Consider the following 23562-nt stretch of genomic DNA (forward strand, 5'->3'; position numbering starts at 1 on the left):
ACCATCTGTCTCTGCCTCTCGAGTGCTGGGATAAAAGAAGTGTGCCTTTACACCTGGGGGATTACCTCTTTAAATAACTTTTCAAGTTATTATAAATTTTTCATAATAATCCTGGTATTTCTTCTAACAGATAATCCCTGTGTCTGGCTCGTGCTCTCTCTCTCTGTCTCTGTCTCTCTCTGTCTCTGTCTCTGTCTCTGTCTCTGTGTGTGTGTGTGTGTGTGTGTGTGTGTGTGTGTGTAATCCCAGCTTTCAGCATGGTAGGCAAGTACTCTACCATTGAGCTACATCTCCAGTCGCTAGACTCTAGAGCATGCTGACATTAAGAGTTAGGTGAGGAGAAAAAGATTTAATCATGCCAGGATGTTTTTTTGTTGTTGTTGTTTTTGTTTTTTGTTTGTTTGTTTTTTTTTCCGAGACAGGGTTTCTCTGTGTAGCTTTGCGCCTTTCCTGGAACTCGCGCTGTAGACCAGGCTGTCCTCGAACTCACAGAGGTCCGCCTGGCTCTGCCTCCCGAGTGCTGGGATTAAAGGCGTACGTTTTTAAACTCAGAATGCCTCTGGCTAATCCTCATACACGTCGCAGCACCTTAGGTCCAACTGCGCGGAGGAACCCTCTTCTCGCGGAGCGAACGTCCAGCCGGACCGGCCACGAGGCAGAGCCGGTACGTGCTGACGTCACACGCGCAGCGCCTCGGAGGCCGAGGGTGGGCGGGCGGGGACCTGAGGCCGAGGCACAGCGGCCCGAGCCCGGGCCATGGCGAAGCTGCTAAGCTGCGTCCTCGGCCCCCGGCTCTACAAGATCTACCGGGAGAGGGAGACGGATCGGGCCGCGTCCAGCGTCTCTGAGGCTCCCACTGCCGTCCCCGCCCCCTCCTCCAGCTCCTGGGTGAGTCGAGTCCCCCCGCCTGAGAACGTGGTGCGGTCCAACCCGCGCGGGTCCTCCGCGGCCCGGACGCGTCCACTGTCGGAACGGGGGAGGCCGCTTGTCAGGCGGGTCGCGCAGTCCGCCTGTGCGCGCTTCCCCGCTGGCAGTCACGCTGGGCCGGCCGTCGCCCCTCCTCGCCGCTTTGGAGCAACCCTTGCTTACTCTCACCACTTGCTTCCCCCTCCGCGTCCTCCGACCCCGCCTGTCGGGTTCATGGCTGGTCCCAGTTGAGTCTGCAGTCGCCTGCGCGCACTGACGGCTTTTGCCCATATACTCCCAATTTCTTCCTCCCCTAGGCTCTGTTGGCTTTCTCTTTAATCTGACTTTTCATTTTCAAAATGACTTCTACATGTCATGTATCCACCTGTGCAGCTCGAACCCACAAACCTAGCCTGAAGACCAGGGTCGTTGCGTTCACGACAGCTGCAGGTGGTGGTGGTCCGCCCTCCAAACGTTCTCTTCCCTTTTTATTGGTTGCAAATTATGTCTAGGAGCCTTGCAAAGTGCCCACACCTACCTAGCCACATTCTTCCAGAATCGACTTCTGTCAGATGCTATTTCTTCCCTCTTAGGATTGTCAGGGAGTCTTTGGTTTCTACCCTTACCCCTCTCCCACATACACACACAATCGAATTGATATCGGGGTTTTGGAAAAACGAGTCGGTCTCCCAAATGCTGCTTTCCCTTTTGCTTCCAAGTCCAGCACCCTGCGATTGTTTTTCATGGTCAGAGGTGAGAAGTCAGGCTCAGTGTCAGTAGAGGACAGGAGTATTCCAAGAGAAATGGCCAGGGAGGCAGAACAAGGTGGCACACATTGGGGCTTCTGGAAGGAAGGGAGGGCCTGTCAGCTGGCAGGGTCCTTAACAGGCCATCTGTTTTGGCAGGATACATATTATCAGCCCCATGCCCTGGAGAAGCATGCTGACAGGATCCTGGCACTGGTAAGCCTGCCCTACATCTGCGATTCAGTGATTCTTGTCAGACCCAGCTGCTCTCGGGTCGCTACTCCTCTGCAGCCTGGGAGAAGGCAGCACCCCAGGAGGTGGGGGGTCCTCTGAGCTCTGTGCAGAAGAACTTGTGAACACATACACACCAGCATACAGAAGCTCCCCCTTTATGTACCATAAGCTTTTTCTGGAGCAGTTTGATCCCTGAGGAGAACATGTTTACCCTTGGGATCATCTGCAGGTCTCCAAGCCTGCAGTCCCTGGTGACCTGTCCTCCCTGGCAACTAACCTCTCTGGCTGCAGAGACAGCTGTTCTCTCTGGCAGAGTTCCTATGGTGACGTCTAGGGCTCTCTTGAGTGGGGCCGACTATGAAGGCTTGATTAACTTGAGTAGACAGGGTGGTGTTTAGTGTGACGGAATTATGTCAGCCTCCATTGTGCTCTGACACACTACCTGGCAACAGATGTTTACGTCCCTACTGTGTGCATGATGTCATGAACAGAGCAGTTGCTTAGTGTGTGGACCCCAGGCCCCCCTCAGAGCCCGGAAAGGCAGGACAGTGTGCGCACAGGCGTATTGATCGCCTGTCTCCGTCTCTGCTGCAGGCCTCAGTCTTCTGGTCCATCTCTTATTACTCCTCTCCCTTCGCCTGCTTCTACTTGTACAGGAAAGGTCAGTGTTCTTTCAAAAGTGGGGGGAGGAAATGGGCAGTTCACTGGCAGATGAATCAACTCCCCAAAGAGGAAGGGTCCTCTGAGGATGGCCTGACTTCCCTCTTAAACCAGGAGTCTTTTCCCCCAAGACAGTGGTTCTCAACCTTCCTAATGCTGAGACCCTTTAATACAGTTCTTCATGTGGTGGCGACCCACAATCATAAAATTATTTTTGTTGCTACTTCATAACTAATCGTGATGTAAATATTTTTGGAGACAGAGGTTTGTCAAAGGGTTCACAACCCATAGGTTGAGAACCACTGCTCTAAGAAAATGGCTAACCCAAAGAGAGGGTCTGGGATAGAGGTTGTGGGCAAACTGGGAAGAATTGCTGAGTGGCCCCGTGAGAGCTTCTCATATTGTCTCTCTTCCTCCCAGGTTACTTGAGTTTGTCCAAAGTGGTGCCGTTTTCTCACTATGCTGGGACATTGCTGCTACTGCTGGCAGGCGTGGCTTGCCTCAGAGGTAGGTGGAGAGGAGCCTGCTTTGGATCTGTCACTAGGTAAATATTAAGTACTTTTTGCAAACATAGGTTGGGGCTGGGCCCTTCAGGGAATAACAGAGAATGGTCTAAGGTTTTGAGCTTTTCTTCAGGTGGCTTATATCATACATCCCACATGTGCATAAGCAATGTATGAACAAGAATACAGCTTATACCAGTTGAATAATTCTTAGCTGGAGAAAGCACCAGGGCCGCAGACTTGAAGGTGCACGAAGTCATCTGGTGGTGTAGCCACACATAGACACAGTGCGGGCCACAGATACGTTGTTAGACGGATGATACTAAGTTTTCACTTATAAAAGGTTCAGAAGAAGCTTGAGCATCTGTCCTCTAAGCCCAGTGCTTGGGTAAGAGTGAGGTAGGAAGTTGATGAATCCCAGGCCAGCCTGGGCTACATGGTGAGACTCTCAGTAAGTGAATAAGTGTGTAAGCGTATGTGTTGATGAGACCCAAAAGACATAGGGTGTGGTTCTCTCCAAAGTCTGCTGGGGGCAGTACAGACTGGGGAGACCCCTGGTGGGAGATGGCTCCATTTTGATTTTATACCCATTTTTTAAATTTTGCCTGTGTGTGGGGAGGAGTGTTGGTGGGGTGGGGGTTAAGCATGTGTGTGTGGATGCCTGTGAATGCCAGATGAGGTCGCTAGATCCCTTGGAGCTAGAATCCCAGTTGGTTATGAGCCACTTGATGTGGGTGCTGGGAACTGAACTCTGGGCTTTTGCAAGGGACGCAAGTGCTTTTAACCACTGAGCCATCTCATGAGCCCAGTGTTCTCTTTCTTGACCTGGGTGATAGCTACATGCTTACTTTGCTCTAAAAAATATCACTAATGTATGTGGTGTCTGTATGCATGAGTGCGGGTGCCAGAAGGGGCTAGAGGAGTCAAGGGACCCTGGAGCTGGAGTCACAGGCACTTAGTTGTAAGCCACCTGATGTGGGTGCTGGGAGCCAAACTTGGGTCCTCAGGGAGAGCAGTAAGCAGTATGTGCTTTTTTTTTCCTCTTCCTTCCTTTCTTTTCCACCCCCCCTTTTTAAAAAATATTTATTTATTTATTACGTATGCAGAAGAGGTCACCAGATCTCATTACAGATGCTTGTGAGCCACCACGTGGGTGCTGAGAATTGAACTCAGGACCTCTGGAAGAGCAGTCGGTGCTCTTAACCTCTGAGCCATCTCTCCAGCCCCAACTCCTTTGGTTTTTCAAGACAGAGTTTCCCTGTGTAACAGTGCTAGCTATCCTGGATCTCTCTCTGTAGACCAGGTTGTCCTCGAACTCACAGAGATCCGCCTGCCTCTGCCTCCCGAGTGCTGGGATTAAAGGCGCCCAGAGCAGTATGTGCTTTTAATCACTGAGCCATCTTTCTAGCTCAATACTTTGCATTAAAAAAAAAAAAAAGATTTTTATTCACTTTTTACCGACCCCCCCCCCCCCCCCCACCCCCACCCCCCACCCCCGCCCCCGCCGCCGGAGCAGAGGACCGAACCCAGGGTCTTGTGCTTGCTAGGCAAGCGCTCTACCACTGAGCTAAATCCCCAGCCCCTATTCACTTTTTATTATTGTGAGCATGTGTGCCTGAATTTGTCTTTGTGTATCACGTGTTCAGATTCTCTTGGAGGCCAGCAGACTTCAGATAGCCTGGAACTGGAGTTACAGGCATCTGTGAGCCACCTGATGTAGGTGCTGGGAACTGAACCTGTGTCCTTTGGAAGGGCAACAAGTGCTTTTAACCACCAAGCCGTCTCTATAGCCTCTTATGTGTATTTTTAACTGTATTTTTCCAGGTGGTGGTGGTGGTGGTGTATGCTTTAATCCCAGCACTCAGAAAGCAGAGGCAGGTGGATCTCTTGAGTTGAGGCCAGCCTGGTCTACAGAGTGAGTTCTAGGACAGCCAGGGCTGCTCAGAAAACCCTGTCTCAACACACAAACGACAACAAGAACACAGAACTGTGTGTTGTCCGTGGCTAGCCCAGCATTACAGATGGACCCCACCACGGCCACCCTGCTGCATCTGCCTAGTGTAGCTAAGTACCACTCCACAGGAGCTAATTCAGCTCAATTCCCTCCCTCGGTATCGGGTCGATACTGCGGAGTCCAGTTTGTTTTCATGGTGCCACTGGCCCTCTTCCATCTCCTGTTGGCTGGCTGCTGGCCTTTCCCAGTCCCACCCACCTCCGGCACAGTGCCAGCCTTCGGGGCCAGGAGCTGTGTCTGCCTGCCTGCCTGCCTGTCTCTGTAGGTAGCATGTCCCTGGCACACAGCACCTGCTGGGTCAGGGAGGGGAAACTAGAGCTCGTGCCTCCTCCTGGGGGGGAGTGAAGAGAGGCATCACCGCAGAGAGTAAGGAAGCTAGCAGAGTGGGACAAGATGGGCCAGGAGGCAGCGAGAGTCAGTGGGGCAGATGCAGGGAGTGAATGAAGGTGGGGAGCAGCGGGGAGCAGGGCCGGGATTTAGGAGCATGCAGAGGGCAAGCTCAGGAAACACTGAAGAGGACAGGCGGGAAGCCACTGTTACAGGGGGACTCCTCACATTGGTAGGGTGAGCGTTCTGCAAGGCAGAGAAAGAAACTGCCAGGCCCCCAGCCCCTGGGAGGCTGAAGCAGGAAGATTGCTGAGAGCCCTGGGCCATCCTAGCCTGTATGATGAATTGAGGCCAGCCTGGGGCACAGAGCACAGCCCTGTTTCAAAAACAAAACAAAAGAAAGAAACCGAAGGGTCAGGTGTGACGTGTGATGCAAGCCTGGGATCTCAGGGCCCAGGAGACTGAGAGCAGGTGGGTCTCTCAGGCCAGCCTTTATGACATAGTGAGTTCCAGGACAGCTACAACGTGAGATCATGTCTCAGAAAAAGAAAAGACCCAGACAAACAAAGAACCAAAAGGGCTGGTAAAAGTGCTCACTGTGCAGACCTGGTGACCTGGTGACTTGAGTTCAGTCTCCAGAGCCCGCAGTGGAGGTAGAGAGCTGACTCCTGAAGTTGTCCTGGGCTTTCCATATTCCTGCTGTGGCACTTATACGCCCACACTCAAACACATATACACATACACACAATATAAGATAATGATAATAATAATAATGCTAATTAAAATAATAAAACCCGAAGACTCTCAGGAGAAGGATCCTGCAGCCAGTGGCTGTGTGGAGGAAGTTCTGTTTCCCAATATGAGAAGTCCTAAATTTCTTCTCCTTTTCTTCCAGGGCCTTCTTGTCCATTTCCAGTTCTTCTTTTAATTCCTTGGTATCTGGTTTCCCAGTTTACCTATAATTTTCTATCCTCTCTCCAGGCATTGGCCGCTGGACCAACCCCCAGTACCGACAGTTCATCACTATCTTGGAAGCCACACATCGGAACCAGTCTGCAGAAAACAAGGTGAGGGGTCCTCTGAAGGGTGACAGTGTGTCCTGCTTCCCTCAACCCAGCTCGTGGCACTGGCTTCTGCTGGGTCTCTGCTGCACACTGCCATACGCTTTCTAAGTGTCTAATGGTTATTCTGCTAAAACATTCCACTCCTCCATTTCCATGCTCAAGAACTGTCTAAACAGAAGCATCCGCAGTGTCTCGGGAAGAAGAGCCTTCTGTCTCAGAGGCTCAGTTCCGTGTTTACTTTGTTGTGTGCCTTGAACACCACGCTGGCTTTGTTTGGGGATAGAACCAATTGGGCAGGTGCGTCTACTCCTGTGCCCAGCAGCAGAGTGTTGCCAGCAGGGCACCGTGTGCCAGGCCTGCTGTTACTGGAGTGCAGTGATTCCTAGTATGAAGGGATCAAACAGCCATGACCACCGTCGCTTCGCTGATGGTCAAGTCACACCACCGTTTATAGGCTGGGTCATCACGCTCCACAGGGCATGAGGCCATGCTGAGCACCCCCTTTCCAGCCATCTCGCTGCCACAGGAGAGGAAGTAATGACCCTCAGTTTCACATCTGAGGAAGGAGAGGCAAAAAGAGGCTAAGTGCCCGGTGCGGGCGTGCGGAGGTGGCTGAGTGCGGGCCTGGGTGTGAGCCAGGCCGCCGCCATGCGCTCTGCCCTCCTGCTGGTTTTGTCGTCCACATTTTTGTACATTTTTTTCCTGTTGCTCTTGCTTAGTCCAGTTATTTTTGAAAATGTCAAAAACATTTCTGTAGCGAAAAATAGAAAATAATCCTCAAAATAGAGACCCTGGATCTCTGGGTGTGGGGGAGGATTGTGGATTACGAAGATGCAGCCCCACTGCCCACAGCATGTGGCCCAGTGCAGCAGGAAGAAGACATAGGCACAGATGGTTTAGCACTGGCCTCTGGGTGCCACGACGTGGGCATGGAGGTGGCTGTGCGCACGGGGCCCAAGAGAGGAGAAGAGCCTGGTGCATAGCTCACTGTGGGTACGACTGTCCTCTCGGTCATGGGACCATCAGGCCATCGGCCAGCAGCCCTCACCCCGTCTTTGCACAGAAGCATCCCCCTGGGGGTGGATCAGCCTTAGATACTTCTCTGTGTGTGTTTTTGTTCTTTTTAAGATAGGGTCATGGGCTGGAGAGATGGCTCAGAGGTTAAGAGCACCGACTGCTCTTCCAGAGGTCCTAAGTTCAATTCCCAGCAACCACATGGTGGCTCACAACCACCTGTAATGAGATCTGGCGCCCGGCATAAATAAATTAAAAAAAAAAAAAAAAAGACAGGGTCATGCTGTGTAGCCCAGGCTGAGCTGGTATTTCCGGTGATCCTCTTGCCTTCTGGGTGAGGTCACAGCATATGCTACCATGACCTATCCTTGAAATACGATCTCACTCCACATGCCAGGCTAGCTCTGAACTCACTTTGTATTCTAGGCTGGCCACCAGCTTCACCCCTTCCTCAGCTTCTGAGTGCTGGACTGTAGGCATAGGCCACCATTCCTGGCTTCTTAACAGGACATCATGCGTGCTAAGCAAGCACCCTACCCAGCTTTAGGTTTTCAGGAAGGCAGAGTTAAGAGTTTTAGAGATGGACAGATGAGCTGGTCGGGGGAGGCAGCTGCCTTGTCCCGATACTGTGGTCGTATTAGATCTTTCCATCCAGAAGTGAGAGAGCACAGACCCCCACTGGTCTCCCTGTAGTATGGGGGCAGGCCCCTGCATGATGACAGTGTTGAGGGTAGATAGCTGGGCCTCCCCAGTCCTCAGTTCTCTGTTCCTTCTGTCCTTTCTGTACCCACCACAGAGGCAGCTGGCCAACTATAACTTCGACTTCAGAAGCTGGCCAGTCGACTTCCACTGGGAGGAACCCAGCAGCCGGTGAGGCACCGTTACCTGGCTTTTCCCTTGGTTGGCACTGCCTGGCGCACCCCCCCCCCCCACCCCCCCCTACCCCGCCTCATCCCTCTGAGGTCCTGGGGCCTGCTTCCAGGAATAGTGCATCTTCCAGGTGTCTTCAGTCTAGCCTGCTGCTCCTCACCCTGTTCCCTTTCTTTTCTTCTCTTCCTCAGGAAGGGGTCCCGAGGTGGCCCTTCCCGCAGGGGTGTGGCCCTGCTCCGCCCAGAGCCTCTGCACCGGGGAACAGCAGACACATTCCTCAACAGGGTCAAGAAGCTGCCTTGTCAGATCACCAGGTTGGAAATGGGGGGAGGTCTGCTGGGGAGAGGGGATGTAGGCCAAGGCCTCTGACCGTGAACTTGGTTATAGAGTAGCTGCCATCTCTAGGGCCCAGGGCTGTGTGCGCTGTGTGTCTCGTGGGGAAAGGCTCTGTGAGGTCCAGGCTTCAGGGGAGCACACGGAGACCCAGAATGCCAGTGGGTCTGCGGATACAAAGCTCTTGGCAGCTGGAGGGACCAGCAGGCATTGCAGTGAAGAGAAGAGAGGACCCTTGTTGTTTCGGGCACAGGTTCTAGTGTGATGCTGTGCAGTTGTCCTGGCCCATCTGCTCCTTCATTCCCCACCTTGGCCCCCGCTGTGCCTCAGTTTCTCCATCTGAATAGCCTGCCTCACTGGAATTGTTGAGATGAACTGGTAACACTGGGAATGGTAGCCACCTTCCCTGCCTACCCGAGGGTAGAGTAAAGCCAGAGATCTCAGTGGTGGGCACTGGTCATGGGCAGGACTCACAGAGACCCGCCTGCCCTGAGTGTGCTCAGTCTTACATTGCAGCAGGGCGCGGGAGAGAGCATCAGGCTCTAGACACCAAGGAAAGGGTGGACTTCACTTTGGCTGTCGGCTCCTGCACTGGTCCAAAGAGAAACCTGACTTGAGGAAAATTTCTGAGGGATGTTGGCCAGGTGGCGCAGTGATATGCTCAGGACACATCCTGTTTGAGGCTTAGCTGGAAGTGGCTGTGTGGCTGTTCTGCACAGTACCCACCACATCTTACCTGTCTGCATGAGTCCACACACTCAGTAAATATTTGTGGAGCTCCTATGTGGTGGGTATTGTCACTGGGAACATAACAGCCAGGTCTTTGCCCTGACAGGAATGTGATCCAGTTTGGTGTCTTTCAGGATACAGATCTTGACCTATTTATGAGTCTTAATTTTATTTTTTGAGATATGGCCTCATGCAGCCCAGGCTGGTCTCAAATTGGTGGTGTAGCTAAGGCTGGCCTTGGGTTCCTGATCCTCCCAAGTGCTGGGAGTGCAGGTGTGTGTTGCCATGCCTGGCTCTATTAGTCAGTCTGGAAATCACTGTAGTGAGTTACAAACCATCATTTTTTTGTTGTTTTTGAATGGTGCTGAGGTTAGGACCCAGGGCTTGGGCATGCTAGGCAAATGTTCCACCACTGACCAGTAATCACCTGGTCCTCTTTGAAGACTTAAACTCTTAAATTCACGTACTTATGTACATGTGTGTGGCCTCAGGCCTTGGCATTTGCCTGGTGGTGCCTCCTACCGTATGGGACCCGAGGGTGGAATGGACTCAGGTTGTCAGGCCTGGAAGCAAATCCCTTTACCAAGTGAGCCATCCTGCTGGCCCTTGAGAACTTTTAATAAATGTTTTTTTAATGCATTAACAGAATTATATTTAGTAACTGCATTTATTATTGTACTTAGAAATTTTCTTGTAAAATGCAGAATTATATCCAAGGAGTCCCTAATTTGCTATAGTTTAACTTCTGAGTTTTGGATTTTTTCTCTGGCCTAGCGATAGGCAGCATGTTCTGTGGGACCGGGGAGGGCTATGAGCCACAGCCCTCGTCAGCCAGGAGTGCTCCTCAGGGCTGTGGCATCTTCACCATCATGTTTAGTGGGTTATGGGGTCAAGTGGGTTATTTTCAACTTGTGATGGCTTTCTGGGGACCTAACCCTTTGTAAGTCTAGAGGGATCTATGTACCTGTATTGTCCTGGGACACAACAGAAAGTATTTTTGGTTTGTTTTCATAGTGCTGGGGCTCAAACCCAGGGCTCACACGTGCTAGGCAAGCACTCTGCCGCTAAGCTATGGTCCCCGTTCCTAAAACCCTAAATGGACATCTTATAGAACAGGTTGGAGAAAACCGGGCTCTCACGGTTTCACCAGGGGTTGACAGAGGAAAAGGTTAACATGCCCTGGAATCGGACCACAAGTGCTGAGATCAGTCCCTGGGCCCTGCCGGGGCTGGGGTTCCCTAACCCATGTCCCCACAGCTACCTGGTGGCACACACCCTGGGGCGCCGGATGCTGTACCCAGGCTCTGTGTACCTGCTCCAGAAGGCCCTCATGCCCATGCTGCTGCAGGGCCAGGCCCGACTGGTGGAAGAGGTGAGGCTCCTCCCTGCTGCTTGCCCTGTCCTCCTGGGGGTGTGGCCTCCTGCCCTCATGACCTGGTCCCTGCATCTCCCTTGCTCAGTGTGATGGGCGCCGGGCAAAACTACTGGCCTGTGATGGTAACGAGATTGACACCATGTTTGTGGACCGGCGGGGGACAGCTGAGCCCCAGGGGCAGAAGCTGGTGAGAAGGGGCAGGGAGCCAAAGCGGGTGGTAGGGGACAGTAGAGACTCTGCGGTCCCCAGTGCTACAGAGCCCTTGCTGAGGGACCGTGATTAAGAATAATGCCATCCAGGACTGGAGAGATGGCTCAGTGGTTAAGAGTACTGACTGTTCTGCCAGAGGACCCGGCATTCACAACTGCTATAATTCCAGTTCCAGGTGACCCTGTACTCTCACATAGGCATACATGTAGGTAAAACACCAATGCACATAAACAAAACAAAACAAAACAAAAAAAGCAGCTGGGTGGTAGTGTTGGACGCCTTTAATCTCAGCACTCAGGAGACAGAGGCAGGCAGATCTCTGTGAGTTCAAGACCAGCCCGGGCTACAGAGTGAGCTCTAAGATAGCTGAGGCTGTTACACAGAGAAACCCTGTCTCGAAGGAAAAAAAAGCAAGAATAAAATAATGCCGTCTTCCAGCTGCACCCAAGGACCTCTTCACGGGAAAGCTCTGAGAGGGAAGCATGTGGAGTCCACGGTGATGGGGCTGTCTCTCAGTTGGTAGAGCACTTGCTTAGCATACATGAGATCCTAGGTTTCATCCCCAGCCCCACATAGACTGAGAATCAGGGTGCATGTCTGTAAGGGGCCAGGAGTTCAAGGCCAGGGCTGGGCTGATGGTTCAGTGGGTGAGGTTTTGCCATATAAGTGTGAGGATGTGAGTTCTGACTTGCACAATGTGTGTAAAGCCTGGCGTGTAAGATGCTGTAATCCCAGCACTCCTGTGGGAGGGAAGATGGAGACTCCTTGGGGGAGCTGCCTGCCAGCCTGGCCTGTGCAGTACCGCCACAGGCAGCAGGCTGGGGACGAAGCGCTGCAGTATGTGCACCCCCCACACATACCTGAGTTCAGTCACCAGCGCCAGAAAGGGTAAAAGGAAAGGATTGGCTGTGTGAGCCAGAGATGTAGAGAGCCGGCCTAGTGTGCAGGAAGCACACGTCATAAAGCCTGGCAAGGCGACACTCATCCCAGCACTGCGGAGGAGGCGGAGGATCTGCAGTTTAAGGCAATCTGCTGCCCACCTAATTCAAGGCCTGACTGGGATACACAAGACCCTGCCCCCAACAACAGTAGATGGGATGGTGGTGCAGGCCTGGGTCTCAGGAGGTGGAGGCAGGATTTTGAGTTCCAGGCCAGCCTGAATTACCTACGTAGACCTCGTCTCAAGAAAACAAAGATAACATTTGCCACGTGCCAGACACATTTAGTCCTTACCGTCTGTGAGGCGGGACTGTCTGTCCTGTGGACGATGAGTTGTCTGCAGAGCAGCCAGCCGCCAGCACTCTTACAGCTAGAGGGCAGCCGTGCCGGGACCTGAACTGGGTAGCCAGACCCCAGTGGTCTGTCCTTAGGGTGGCCCAGGGAAGCGCTGCGCGTCACTCTAGGGGGTGGTTTCTAGTGCTGGCCCTGCCATCTGTCACCGTCTCCGAGCTTCAGCTTGGGCACATGGAGTGCAGCGAGAAGAATAGGTGTCTGTGCACCTAGGAGGGTCATAGGCCCAAGGGCATGGGTCCCATCCCAGCTGTCTCCAGGCCCCCTCCTCCCATCCTGTTGGAGGTCTCCCTGGTGGCGTCCCAGGGGAAGGGGTCCCTGCAGGTGACTTGAGCTCAGCCTCCAAGGTCTTCTGCGGGGCTGTCATAGCACCTGCAGTCACTTTGCCTCTGTTGTGTAGACCACTGTCCCCAACACCCTCCCAGCCCTCCTGTCTCCTCCCCAGGTGATCTGCTGTGAGGGAAATGCGGGATTCTATGAGGTGGGCTGTGTCTCCACACCCCTGGAAGGTAGGCCCATGACTCACACCTCTTATCTCTACCCTTTGGACCTGACTATGTCCACTCCCGCACTGCTGTGACCCCCCACACCCCACACCCCACCCTGCCTGACCTCCAGTTCACCAGGGTAAGGTCTGAGGAAAAGTCCATTCCGGCTCTGCTAACCATACATCCCTCCCCTGGACTGCCTGTGGCTTTATCATACTTGCCCTCCAGTCCCAGCTCCCCCTGCTGCACCCCCAGTCACACAGCTCTCCACCCCCCTGTGTTACAGCTGGCTACTCCGTCCTGGGCTGGAATCATCCAGGCTTTGCTGGGAGCACGGTGAGACCCTCTGGAGACCCGTCCTTTTCCAGAGTCGGTGTCTTCTCTGGTCAGTCATGGGAAGAAGGGAACTGGTGTCTTTGTGCAGGGCCTTCCACATGCCCGTGACCTGGGTTCTGGGGAGCCCTGTGGGGGCTGCAGCCCTCTTCCCATGACAGGCAGAGGGACACAGTGCGTCACAAATCTCTGTGTTACAGGGTGGCTGCCTGACAGGTGAGCTGTCCTCTGGCTGACCCCGTCCTGCATCTGCCCGTCTTCCTGCAGGGGGTACCGTTCCCACAAAACGAGGCCAATGCCATGGATGTGGTAGTTCAGTTTGCCATCCACCGCCTGGGCTTCCAGCCCCAGGATATTGTCATCTATGCCTGGTCCATCGGAGGTTTCACTGGTACCTGCCGCCCCTGCTAGTCCCCTTGCACGGGCTCTTGTCCCTGCCTTGGAGATGTGGGCACAGGCAGTTGGGGGGAGGCTTCCACAGAAGGAGGCTGAGTGGGTAAGAGGGACCTAAGTGAAAGGCACCGTCTGCACTCCTGAGTGTCCCTCGTCCCTTCCTGTTCTACCAGCCACGTGGGCAGCCATGTCCTACCCAGACATCAGTGCTGTCATCCTGGACGCCTCCTTTGATGACTTGGTGCCCTTGGCCTTGAAGGTCATGCCAGACAGCTGGAGTGAGTGCAGTGCCCATGTCTGTCCTTCCAGGGAAGAGGTGGCCAGCCCAGGGGACAGGGGCCAGCCTTTGTGTTAGGTGGGGTCTTCATCTCTGCCACCCTCACTTGTCCCACTCCAGGGGTCCTGGTGACCAGGACCGTGAGACAGCACCTCAATCTCAACAACTCAGAGCAGCTGTGCAGGTGAGGGTGGGCCACAGCCGCCCGGGGGTTCAGATGGGCTAAGGGCAGCTGTGGCAGGTGAGGGCGGGCCACAGCCGCCCGGGGGTTCAGATGGGCTAAGGGCAGCTGTGCAGGTGAGGGTGGGCCACAGCCGCCTGGGGGTTCAGATGGGCTAAGGGGAGAGGTAGGAGTGGCCACCGACCCATGTCCCAAGTCACTCTGCCACCACCTTAGCTGGTCCAACCCTTCCCGGTTAAGCCTGGCTCAGCAGGGGGCTCCCCCAGGGCCAGTCTGAGCCTGCGCCCTTCTTCAATCTGTTACTCCTGCCTCAGTGGTGGCCTGGCTGTCTCTGAGCTCTCCTTTTCCTGCTGCTCTGTTCTGAAGGTTCCAGGGCCCTGTGCTGCTGATCCGGAGAACCAAGGATGAGATCATCACCACCACGTGAGTGCCTGGGCTCCTTCTCCACCCCGCCTATGCCCACCATGTCCCTAGGTCCCCAGACTCATGTTCCCCAGCTCCCCTAAGCAGGGTAACTCTTGTTGCCCCCAGGGTTCCTGAGGACATCATGTCCAACAGAGGCAATGACCTCCTGCTGAAGCTCCTGCAGTTCCGGTGAGAGCTGGGGGTGGACAACTCAGTGCTGCTCAGCACCGGGGAGGAGTGAGGTGAGGGCTGAGGAGTGAAGTGGGTCTGTTCTGTCTGTCCCCATGCTGCTCCCAAGGTACCCTCGAGTGATGGCAGAGGAGGGACTCAGGGCCGTGAGGCAGTGGCTGGAGGCCTCCTCCCAGCTAGAGGAAGGTGAGGAGGCCTCTGAGGTCGGCGGGCAGGCGGGCGGGCGGGCAGAGGTGGTGGTGAGGAGGCCTGTTGACAGACACTGCTGTTCCGCCCTGACCAGCTTCGGTTTATAGTCGATGGGAGGTGGAGGAGGACTGGTGTGTGTCTGTACTTCGCTCCTACCAGGCAGAGCACGGGCCCGATTTCCCCTGGAGTGTGGGTAAGGAGGGCCTCGGCATGGTGGGGTGTGGAGAGTGGGAAGGGCAGATCCCGAGGATGGATTTGAGGCCTTTTCTCCGCAGGGGAGGACATGAGCGCAGATGGACGGAGGCAGCTGGCGCTGTTTCTGGTGAGCCCAGGAGTGGGTGGAGGAGGGTCCTGAATGGAGGGCCCATGCAGGCCTCAGGCCTGGGGTCCTACAGGGTGGTGGGTTCAGGGGGGTACCTGCCCCCACGCTCTGCCTTCTCTCCTCAGGCCCGGAAGCATCTACACAACTTTGAAGCCACACACTGCACCCCACTCCCAGCCCAGCACTTCCAGATGCCCTGGCACCTCTAGGCACCATGTTTAGACTCTTGTGGAAGGACAAGATGGGAGGAGATGTGAGGGGGGCATTTTTGTGACTTTCTGTCCGTGTTTGCTGTTTACGGTCTGGGCAGGGGATGTGCCCTCTGACCATTGTCCTGCACGTTTCCCTTTGTCCACGCGGAAACGCTTAGCTCACCCCAATACACACCTGCATTAAATGGATGATTTATTCCTAATAATTAATAAAAAGGTATTTTTTCTACTATCTGGCTGATTGTGAGATTTTCCAGATGTCCAGGCATCTAGTGGCTAGGGTAGGGAGCCGAGGCCCCAGAGGGTGAGGCTTGGGAAAACCCCACTCAGGCCTAGTTAGCTCTTCTCAGTGTGCCTCAGCCAGCATGAACTGGGTCTCCAATCCAGTGCAGCCCCTTTCATGCTGTGCCATATACACACAGAGCACCCCTGACTCTCACAGCTTCCCCAGGCCTTGCCACTGCCTGGGAGGTGGGTGGAGGTGCCCTGGTTTACAACTGTGTTCTGTAGTGTACAGTCTTCCTCCTTAGCTTCTCTCCCCGAGGTACCCCCCCGCCCCCCGCCTTACTCAGCTCTTACTATCTCCACAAGGAACAGAGAGTGTCTCCTGCAGCAAACCAAACCCTGTGCCTGTCCCCAGCTTGTCCCCAAGTCTGCACACCCTGTTTACAATTCAGCAAACTGGGCCAGTGGGGAGTGAGGGCCAGTGCCAAGCACTCCCGTTGTCGTCCCCAGGCTGAGGAAACTGGATCCTCACAACTTGTACTCTGGTCTTTGGACCTATGGGATGAAATAATACACTGGCCTCCTTCCCTTGGAAACTTCTCTTCAGGTGAGGTAACCCCAGCTCCACCCCTTGGGGCCCACTGTTTGAACAAGGCGCTCAACAAAGACATCAGCATTTTGTGCTGGTTACAGGCTGATCCCGTGTGGCCTCGGATCCCAGGGCACCACCCTCTGACCATGGGGCAGAGGCCGTCAGACAGTCAGCAGCTCAGTGACAGTGGAAAGTGTGCTGAGTCTTAGCACAGAGGAGGGCGGAGATTGACAGGTGACAGGTGAGTTTTGGGGAGAGAAGTGGGGAGGTGGCCCTAGCCTCTGAATGTTCTGCCTTCAGCAAACAGCAGGTGGAGGGCTGGTACTGATGCCCTCTCTGCCCCAACCTAGGAAGTAGACAGGGTAGGAAGTGTGTAGCTCCTCCAGGCAGGGCATGGTGGCCACACCCTTAGTTCCCATGCTTGGTAGACAGAGACATACAGATCTCTTGAGTTCAAGGCCAGCCTGATCTACATAGCAAGTTCTAGGTCAGCCAGGGCTACATAGTCTTTAAAAAGAAAAAAAGCCAAAGCCAGTTTGCTCATGAGCCTTACCTGCCATTCCTGGAACTAAATCTGTTCAGCTAAGGGACCCTCTAGTCTTGTCTCTCCTACCTTGGGACACAAGAGCTCCCTCGTCCTAGTCAGCCATCGGGGACTGCCACACCGCTACCTTCCAGAACTTACACTACGGATCAGGAGGCACCCTCAGATATCTGAAGAGGAAGGGGAGCAGGGTACACACCATGTGAGTTACACAGGGCTGTAGTCCACTTCAGATTACTCTCCGTACGTATCCTATAATCTCAGGGTGGGGACTGGCTCACTGTCCATTTCTCACCCTATATACCCAGGCACCAGCAGGCGTAGGCAAAGTCAGCTGAGATGCCCCACCCCACAGCTTTTGATGTTCTGGGCTCTGCTGTTCTGGGTGCCAGGTAAGGCGCCTGACACCCAGGCACCTGGGGAGCCAGGCCAGTAGAGAGACAGTCTCTAGAAGGATACTTGGAAAGAAATCCTGAGCAAAGTGGGTGGGTCCCTGGACCCTGGACAAGACCACATCTTATCTTACCTTATTCTCATTGACCAGGGCATAGGCCTTCACAGTTCCCAGGGTGGGTTGAAGATTTGCTCCAAGCCCCAGGAAGGGGCATATGTTTCCTCCAAAGCTGTCAAAAATAAGCAAGGTCCTGAAGTGAAAAGCTAGGTCTCCATTTGTCCATCCGTCCATCCATCCATCCATCCCTACCTCCTTATGAACCTGGTCATTCATTAACATCCAGCTAAAGGCTCAGTTTCTCTGAGTGACTTCCCCAACAGAAACTGCTGCCCAAGTCCATCGCCCCTTGTGTCCCTTCCTGTCTGTTACGGCATACGTCCCGTCCTCCTACCCTGCCTATTTCATCACTTGGCTGCTTACCTTCTGGCATTCCTTGTCACAAGGGAGGGCACTCAGCATGGATGTGGTCACCTGCTGCTGTCACCATGACGACTATTGCTGTCCCCTTTACCTTAGAAAAACCTGCAGGGAAGCTGTTGTCATAGAAACTGACTGTCTGGGTCTGGGCCCTGGATCCTCACCAGCCATCTTCAACAGCTGACAGAAAAGCAGCAAAGGGCGGGTAGCTGGAGAGGTGGCTCAGTGCTTCCAGACCACTCCTAGCACACATGGTGGCTCACATCTGTCTAACATCTGTCTATAACTCCATGCCCTCTTCTCTCACAGCCGTTGCTCAGACATGCTTGCAAGGAAAACATCCACACACATAAACTTTTTTTTAATTACTAAAAAGGAGCAAGGGCTCTAGACCACAGTTCATAGAAAGGCTCCCTGTGCCCTGAAGTCTTCCCAGCGCTTCACCCACCCCTGGCTCGTCTCCAAGCCCTGACCTCGGCAGCTTTGTCCTAGAGAAGGGATGACACACTTGGTCAGGTCAGAGCATGCCCTGTGTGTTCTTCAAGGACTCCTCTGGGGCGATGGCCCAGTGGTTAAGAGTTTCAGTTTGCATGAAGGCTATATATATAGCATGGGGGACCCTAAGATGACTGTGGCTTACAATAAGTTTTGGTTTTACTCAATTACTGAGCAAGCCTCAATGAAACATTTCACTATTAAGATAAAGGCCAGCCTGGTCTACAGAGCTAGTCCAGGACAGGCTCCAAAGCTACAGAGAAACCCTGTCTCGAAAAACAAAAACAAAAACAAAAACAAAAAAAAAGAAAGAAAAAGAATTTATACTGTAGCAAGCTGATAATAGAAAAATAAATTAATTAATTAACTTTAAAAATTTTTAAAAAGAAAAAAAAGAGTTTTGGTTTGGAGGTCTTGAGTTCAATTCCCAGCAACCACCTGGTGGCTCAAAACCAGCTATAGTCCTGAGATGTGATGATTCTTGGAAAGTTCTGACAGCAAGTGCAGCCAGGACTGCGGGATCCAGGCTTGAACTTCCAGACAGACGGTATACTAAAGCAAGTTGTGTTTCCCATAGTACAGAGTGGCTTAAAGTGTGTGTGTGTGGGGGGGGGGATCCCAAGCCTGCAACCTGCCTGGGGAGAAGGGAAGAAGTAAGTGGTCCAGCCCTGGGTTCCTGGGGCCTGAGAGGAGGGTTCACTTACCACCCTGTACAGTCACCCCTTGGCCGGGCCGACCATGCATCCCCCCTGGAGTCAATGTGCTATCAGCCGTGGAGCAGGACTCGGAGCACTGAGTCTGTGGGCGCAGAGACCAGACACACTCACTCTGAACAGCGGGCAGAGAAGGTGGTGTGGACCCTGGTCACTTTGTGCAAGCCTGCCCTGCTTTTTTGACCGGATGTTCCGTCTGGCACAAAAGCTGTCCATCTGTTTTTCCTCTGAACCCACAGTAAAGTTCCGTGTGAAGCCTGGGGCAGGAGGATCAGTTCCAGGGCAGCCTGGTCTACTCAGGCCAGATAGAGCTACAGAGACTAGTCTGAAATTTTTTACTAAACATGGTGTTTAATTCCCTTCATTCATAAACGTCTGCCTCCTTGCCTCTTTTCCAAAACCCTATATCGCCATCTTTTGACTGAAGTGAAGAATTGCGTTCTGTCCTGGCTTTGACACTGGTGGGGATTGAATATTGTAGGTCCTTGAAGCAAGCATCACACCTAACATTCTTCCCACCCAGTTCTTTCATCTGTCTGTCTGTCTGTCTGTCTGTCTGTCTGTCTGTCTATTATCTATCTATCAATCATCTATCACCTATTTATTTACAGGGTTTCACTATGTAGTCCTGGCTAGCCTGGAACTCGCTATGCAGACCAGGCTGGCCTCTGACTCACAGTGATATTAGCATTAAAGCTGAGTCCCACCACACCAGCTTGTTTTACTTTTTTTTATTTGTTTGTTTTTTTGTTTTTTGTTTTTTGCTTTTCGAGACAAGGTTTCTCTGTGTAGCTTTGGTGCCTGTCCTGGACTAGCTCTGTAGACCAGGCTAGCCTCGAACTCACAGAGATCCGCCTGGCTCTGCCTCCCAAGTGCTGGGATTAAAGGTGTACACCACCTCCACCCGGCTTTTTACTTTTTATTCTGAGAGTTCACACTAAGTCACCCAGGCTCACTTTGGACTCACTCTAGTTCAGTCAGGTCTTGAATTTGCCATCCTCCAAGTGTCTGAGGAGCTGGGATGACAGGCCTATGCCACCAGGCTCAGACTAGCTTCCACTCTTAACCCTTTATTCTCCAATGTGCAACAAAAGAGGACTTTACAAAACATCTGGTCACACTACCCCTGCTGAAATCCCTCTGGCCATTGGCTTCAGCCGCCCTGGTGCCCCCGCCCCACTCTGCCCTCCCCACCACTGCTCAGGTGCCCCTGCCCACTCTGCCCTCCCCACCGGGTGCCCCGCCCCACTCTGCCCTCCCCACCACTGCTCAGGTGCCCCCTGCCCACTCTGCCCTCCCCACCTCTGCTTGCTACCTTGTCTCCGTGTTAGACCTCCACCGGGGAGAGCAGGGACTCTCCACCATTGTATCTCCAGCTCCTAAAGCAGTGACCCGAAGCGTCGGCATGCTGGTTTAACTGCCTCCCGACACAATCTACAATCACCTGGGACAGTCTCAGTGGGGATTATCTGGATTATAGTAATTGGTGTAGATCAATCTACCAGTCAGGCTGTTCGTTTCCCCAGGAAGGGGATTCTGACCTGTAGAGAAGGGAAAAAGCCGGACTGGAGGGCATCAGAGGTTAAGAAGGCTTACTGCTCAGTCATGAGGATGGGAACATACCCCAGCTCCAGCAAGTGTGCCGCCCTCTGTGGGCCTCTTGGCCACCCACAGACACTCGTGTGTCCATGTGTACAGACAGGCACACAAATCTTGGGTGGGGGTGAAGAGAGTGCGCACCATCATATGTGCAGGGATTCATTATTTTCTGCTTGTGACTGTGGTTGCAATATGGCCAGGTCTTTAAACTTCTTGTCCCTGTGACTTCCTCGTGGTGACGACTGTGACCTGGGATAATGAACTAAAATATACCCTTTCCCCAAGCATGGTGGTGACACCTTTAATCCCAGCATGTGGGAGGCAGGGGCAAGCAGAGCTCTCTGAGTGTGAGGCCAGCCTGGTCTACAGTGAGTCCCAGGACAGCCAGGGTTGCGTAGACCCTGAGTTGCTTTTGTCGGGGTGTTTTATCAAGAACGGAAACAAACAGGACAGGCCCTTCCGGGTTCCTTCCCCATGCCAGGATCTTAGGGCCCAGAGTGGCTGTGTGTTGAGGACATTCTGAACTGGCTATTCTGGTGCGGTTTCCAACCTCACAGTGTCACCCATCCCCCACCAATGTAAGCCAAACCTGGAGGAAAGCCATGCTTTTTATGCAGGCCCTGCAGCCAGCTGGTCTCCAGGGCCCCTGAGACTCCACAGTGCTACCCAGTCCCTGTATGCTGCTCTCCCTCTCTCTTTTTGTTTGTTTATTTGAGACAGGGCTTCTCTGTATATCCCTGGCTGTCCTGGATCTCGCTCTGAAGACCAGGCTGGCCTGGAACTCACAGAGATCCGCCTGCCTCTGCCTCCCTGAGTGCTGGGATCAAAAGCGTGCGCCACCACCGCCCGGCTGTATGCTGCTCTCTTATTAGTGCTGGTCCTGATGAATTTGGTTCTTGGTAATTGGCTCCAACGCAGTGGTTCTCAACCTTCCTAATGCTGTACAAGATTATTTTTGTTGCTACTTCATAACTGTAATTTTGACACTGTTATTAATCATAATGTAAATGTCTGGTCACATATCAACTACCCTGCATGCCAGAGGTGTGGTGGCAATGACGTCAATTCCAGCGCTTGGATGGGGTGAGACACTGAGTAAGCTGGAGGACAGACCGCCCCAGCGGGGCTGGGATGTGCAGCCTCTTTTGCACCTGTGAATGTAAACTCGGCTCACAGAATGCTGGGCACACGTTAGCCCTTTAAATATATGCTAAATGGATGCGTTTCCTTGGAGGATAACATAGAAAGGAGGTCTGGGGTCTTTGCTGCTGTTTTGTTGACTTTTTTGAGACAGGATCTCACTACGTAGCCCTGGCTGGGGCCTGCTATTATGTAGACCAAGCTGGTCTCAAACTCAGAGATCTTTGGCCTCTGCCCCTGAGTACAGAATTAAAGGAGAGTACCACCAATCGGGCAAGAGTGAAGACTTTTAATGAGGTTTGTTAAAGCATATGGCTTCCCAGAATCAGAGGTCTTATGGTTACAGAGCAGGCACAGTGGGGTTGACGCAGGATGGAGGCAGATGGGACTCTCAGTCCCAGCACAGCACTTCTCTGTGTTCTAGGGAACACCATTCTTGCTGAGGTGCCTCTCAGCCACCTCCATTAACCAAGAACCTGCATTGCTGAGAGATACTGGAGTGCAGAGTCTGGGTGTCTTCTAGGGTCGGCTCTCCACCTGTCACCTCTGGGCAGCAGCTTTGTCGCCCTGCACGTGAAGAACAGTAAGCAGACACCTCGTCCCACCACAGGCCAGCTCCCCACCATGGATGCCCTCCTCCCTCCCACCCAGGACCCCTCCCCCCACCATGGATGCCCTCCTCCCTCCCACCCAGGGCCCCTCCCCCCACCATGGGCCAGTTCCCGCAGGCCTCTTCCCAGTCTTGTTCCCACAGCCCTAAGACATTCCAGCACTTTCTGTCAGAACCACCACCTGTCTCCACTCCCATTTCCTCCTCAGCCCATAGCCAACTGCCTCCCACCTTCCTGCGATGCCCAGCCTTGAAGGGCCCTCGGCTCTCCAGAGGCACTGGCCTCCCCTCAGTGGTCAGCATCACTGCTGGCAGAGACTCTTCTGGAACATCCACTGCTCTTTGCCCTGTCCTGCTGACCCTTACGGGCTCACGTTCAGGAGGTTTGGTTGGTCCTTTGCTCTCACATCACAGATGATCCTGTCTGCTAGCCTGGCTTTCACCAGCAGCCTCTTCCTGGGTCAAATTGGTTCACCAAAGTGCTCTCCTCATCTCCAGGCATGCATTCGGACGCCTCCCCCTCGTTTCCTGCTTGGAAGATGGACTGCATTCCTTCCCTCCTACCTCTATTAAATTAATAGATACTCAATGTGGACGGCATGGAGTGCTTTAAGCACAGCAGAGCTGATGTAGCCTCTGAAGTGGGCATTACTGCTCCCATTTAACAGAAAAAAAAAGGGTGCAGGAAGGTCCAAAGGCTTGCCAGAATCTCACAGGCCAAGTCAGAATTAGTGGTGGCTCCAGAGATGGTTCGCTTTCTTTTGTTTTAGGTCCAGAATTACACTGTGTAGCCCAGGCTAGCCTTGAACTTGTGATCCACTTGCCTCCTTTTCCTGAGTGTTGTGTTCACAGGAGTGCACCAGAAGCCCTGGCTGGGATGATGCTGTTGATAAGAGACTGGGTAAGCTGTCTTCATTCACGGCCTTTTGTTACATGGTTTCCTTCTTCTGCAGGACTTGTGGGTAGAAGCCAGGCTGGACAGCACTTTGTCACTGCCCTCTCAGATATTTTTTTAAATATTTCACTATGCAGCCCAGGCCGGCCTCAAACTTGATCCTCCTACCTACCTCAGCCTGCCCTGCGTTAGTTAGGATTTCAGGTATGAGCCTTCATGCCTGGCTTGTGCGCACTTTATCTGGCATTTTGAGGCAGGGTCTCAACAGCCCATGCTCCCTAGGTCCTCTGCAGAAGCAGTAGGACTCTTGACCACTGAGCCATCTTCCCAGGCTCCCATCTGTGTGGCTAGGAACTGTACCCGGGACTTGTGCCTGCCTCCTACCACGGAGCTACGTACACTGCTCTACCTCTTCTGCTGCAGAAAACAACCATACCTTCTCTGCAGCCCAACCTTTAATACCCCTCCATATCTTTCTTGTCATGGTCCCACAATGCTGGACTCCCCATCCTTCTCCTCAAGCCCTGACTCCCAGACTCCACTCCCCAACCCACATTAGAACGTCAAATCCCTCAAATCTTCCGTGAACAGCTTCAAAGTTTCATTGCTGATGG

General features: G+C 53.3%; 1 protein-coding gene across 1 annotated transcript; it reads left to right on the plus strand.

Moving 5' to 3' along the window:
- The first annotated feature begins 669 nt into the window (after positions 1-669).
- On the plus strand, positions 670-15496 carry Abhd16a (abhydrolase domain containing 16A, phospholipase). The gene is made up of 20 exons (XM_036167736.1): positions 670-888; positions 1812-1868; positions 2481-2547; positions 2967-3053; positions 6372-6457; positions 8265-8338; positions 8530-8652; positions 10658-10772; positions 10861-10962; positions 12721-12784; positions 13050-13099; positions 13364-13487; positions 13663-13767; positions 13887-13950; positions 14314-14370; positions 14479-14541; positions 14651-14727; positions 14825-14923; positions 15006-15052; positions 15178-15496. The coding sequence occupies exons 1-20, from the start codon at positions 757-759 to the stop codon at positions 15259-15261; spliced, it is 1677 nt and encodes a 558-aa protein (XP_036023629.1). The 5' UTR covers positions 670-756; the 3' UTR covers positions 15262-15496.
- The last annotated feature ends 8066 nt before the right edge of the window (positions 15497-23562 follow it).

This window comes from Onychomys torridus, chromosome 18 (genome assembly GCF_903995425.1).
Source record: "Onychomys torridus chromosome 18, mOncTor1.1, whole genome shotgun sequence".
Lineage (NCBI taxonomy): Eukaryota > Metazoa > Chordata > Mammalia > Rodentia > Cricetidae > Onychomys > Onychomys torridus.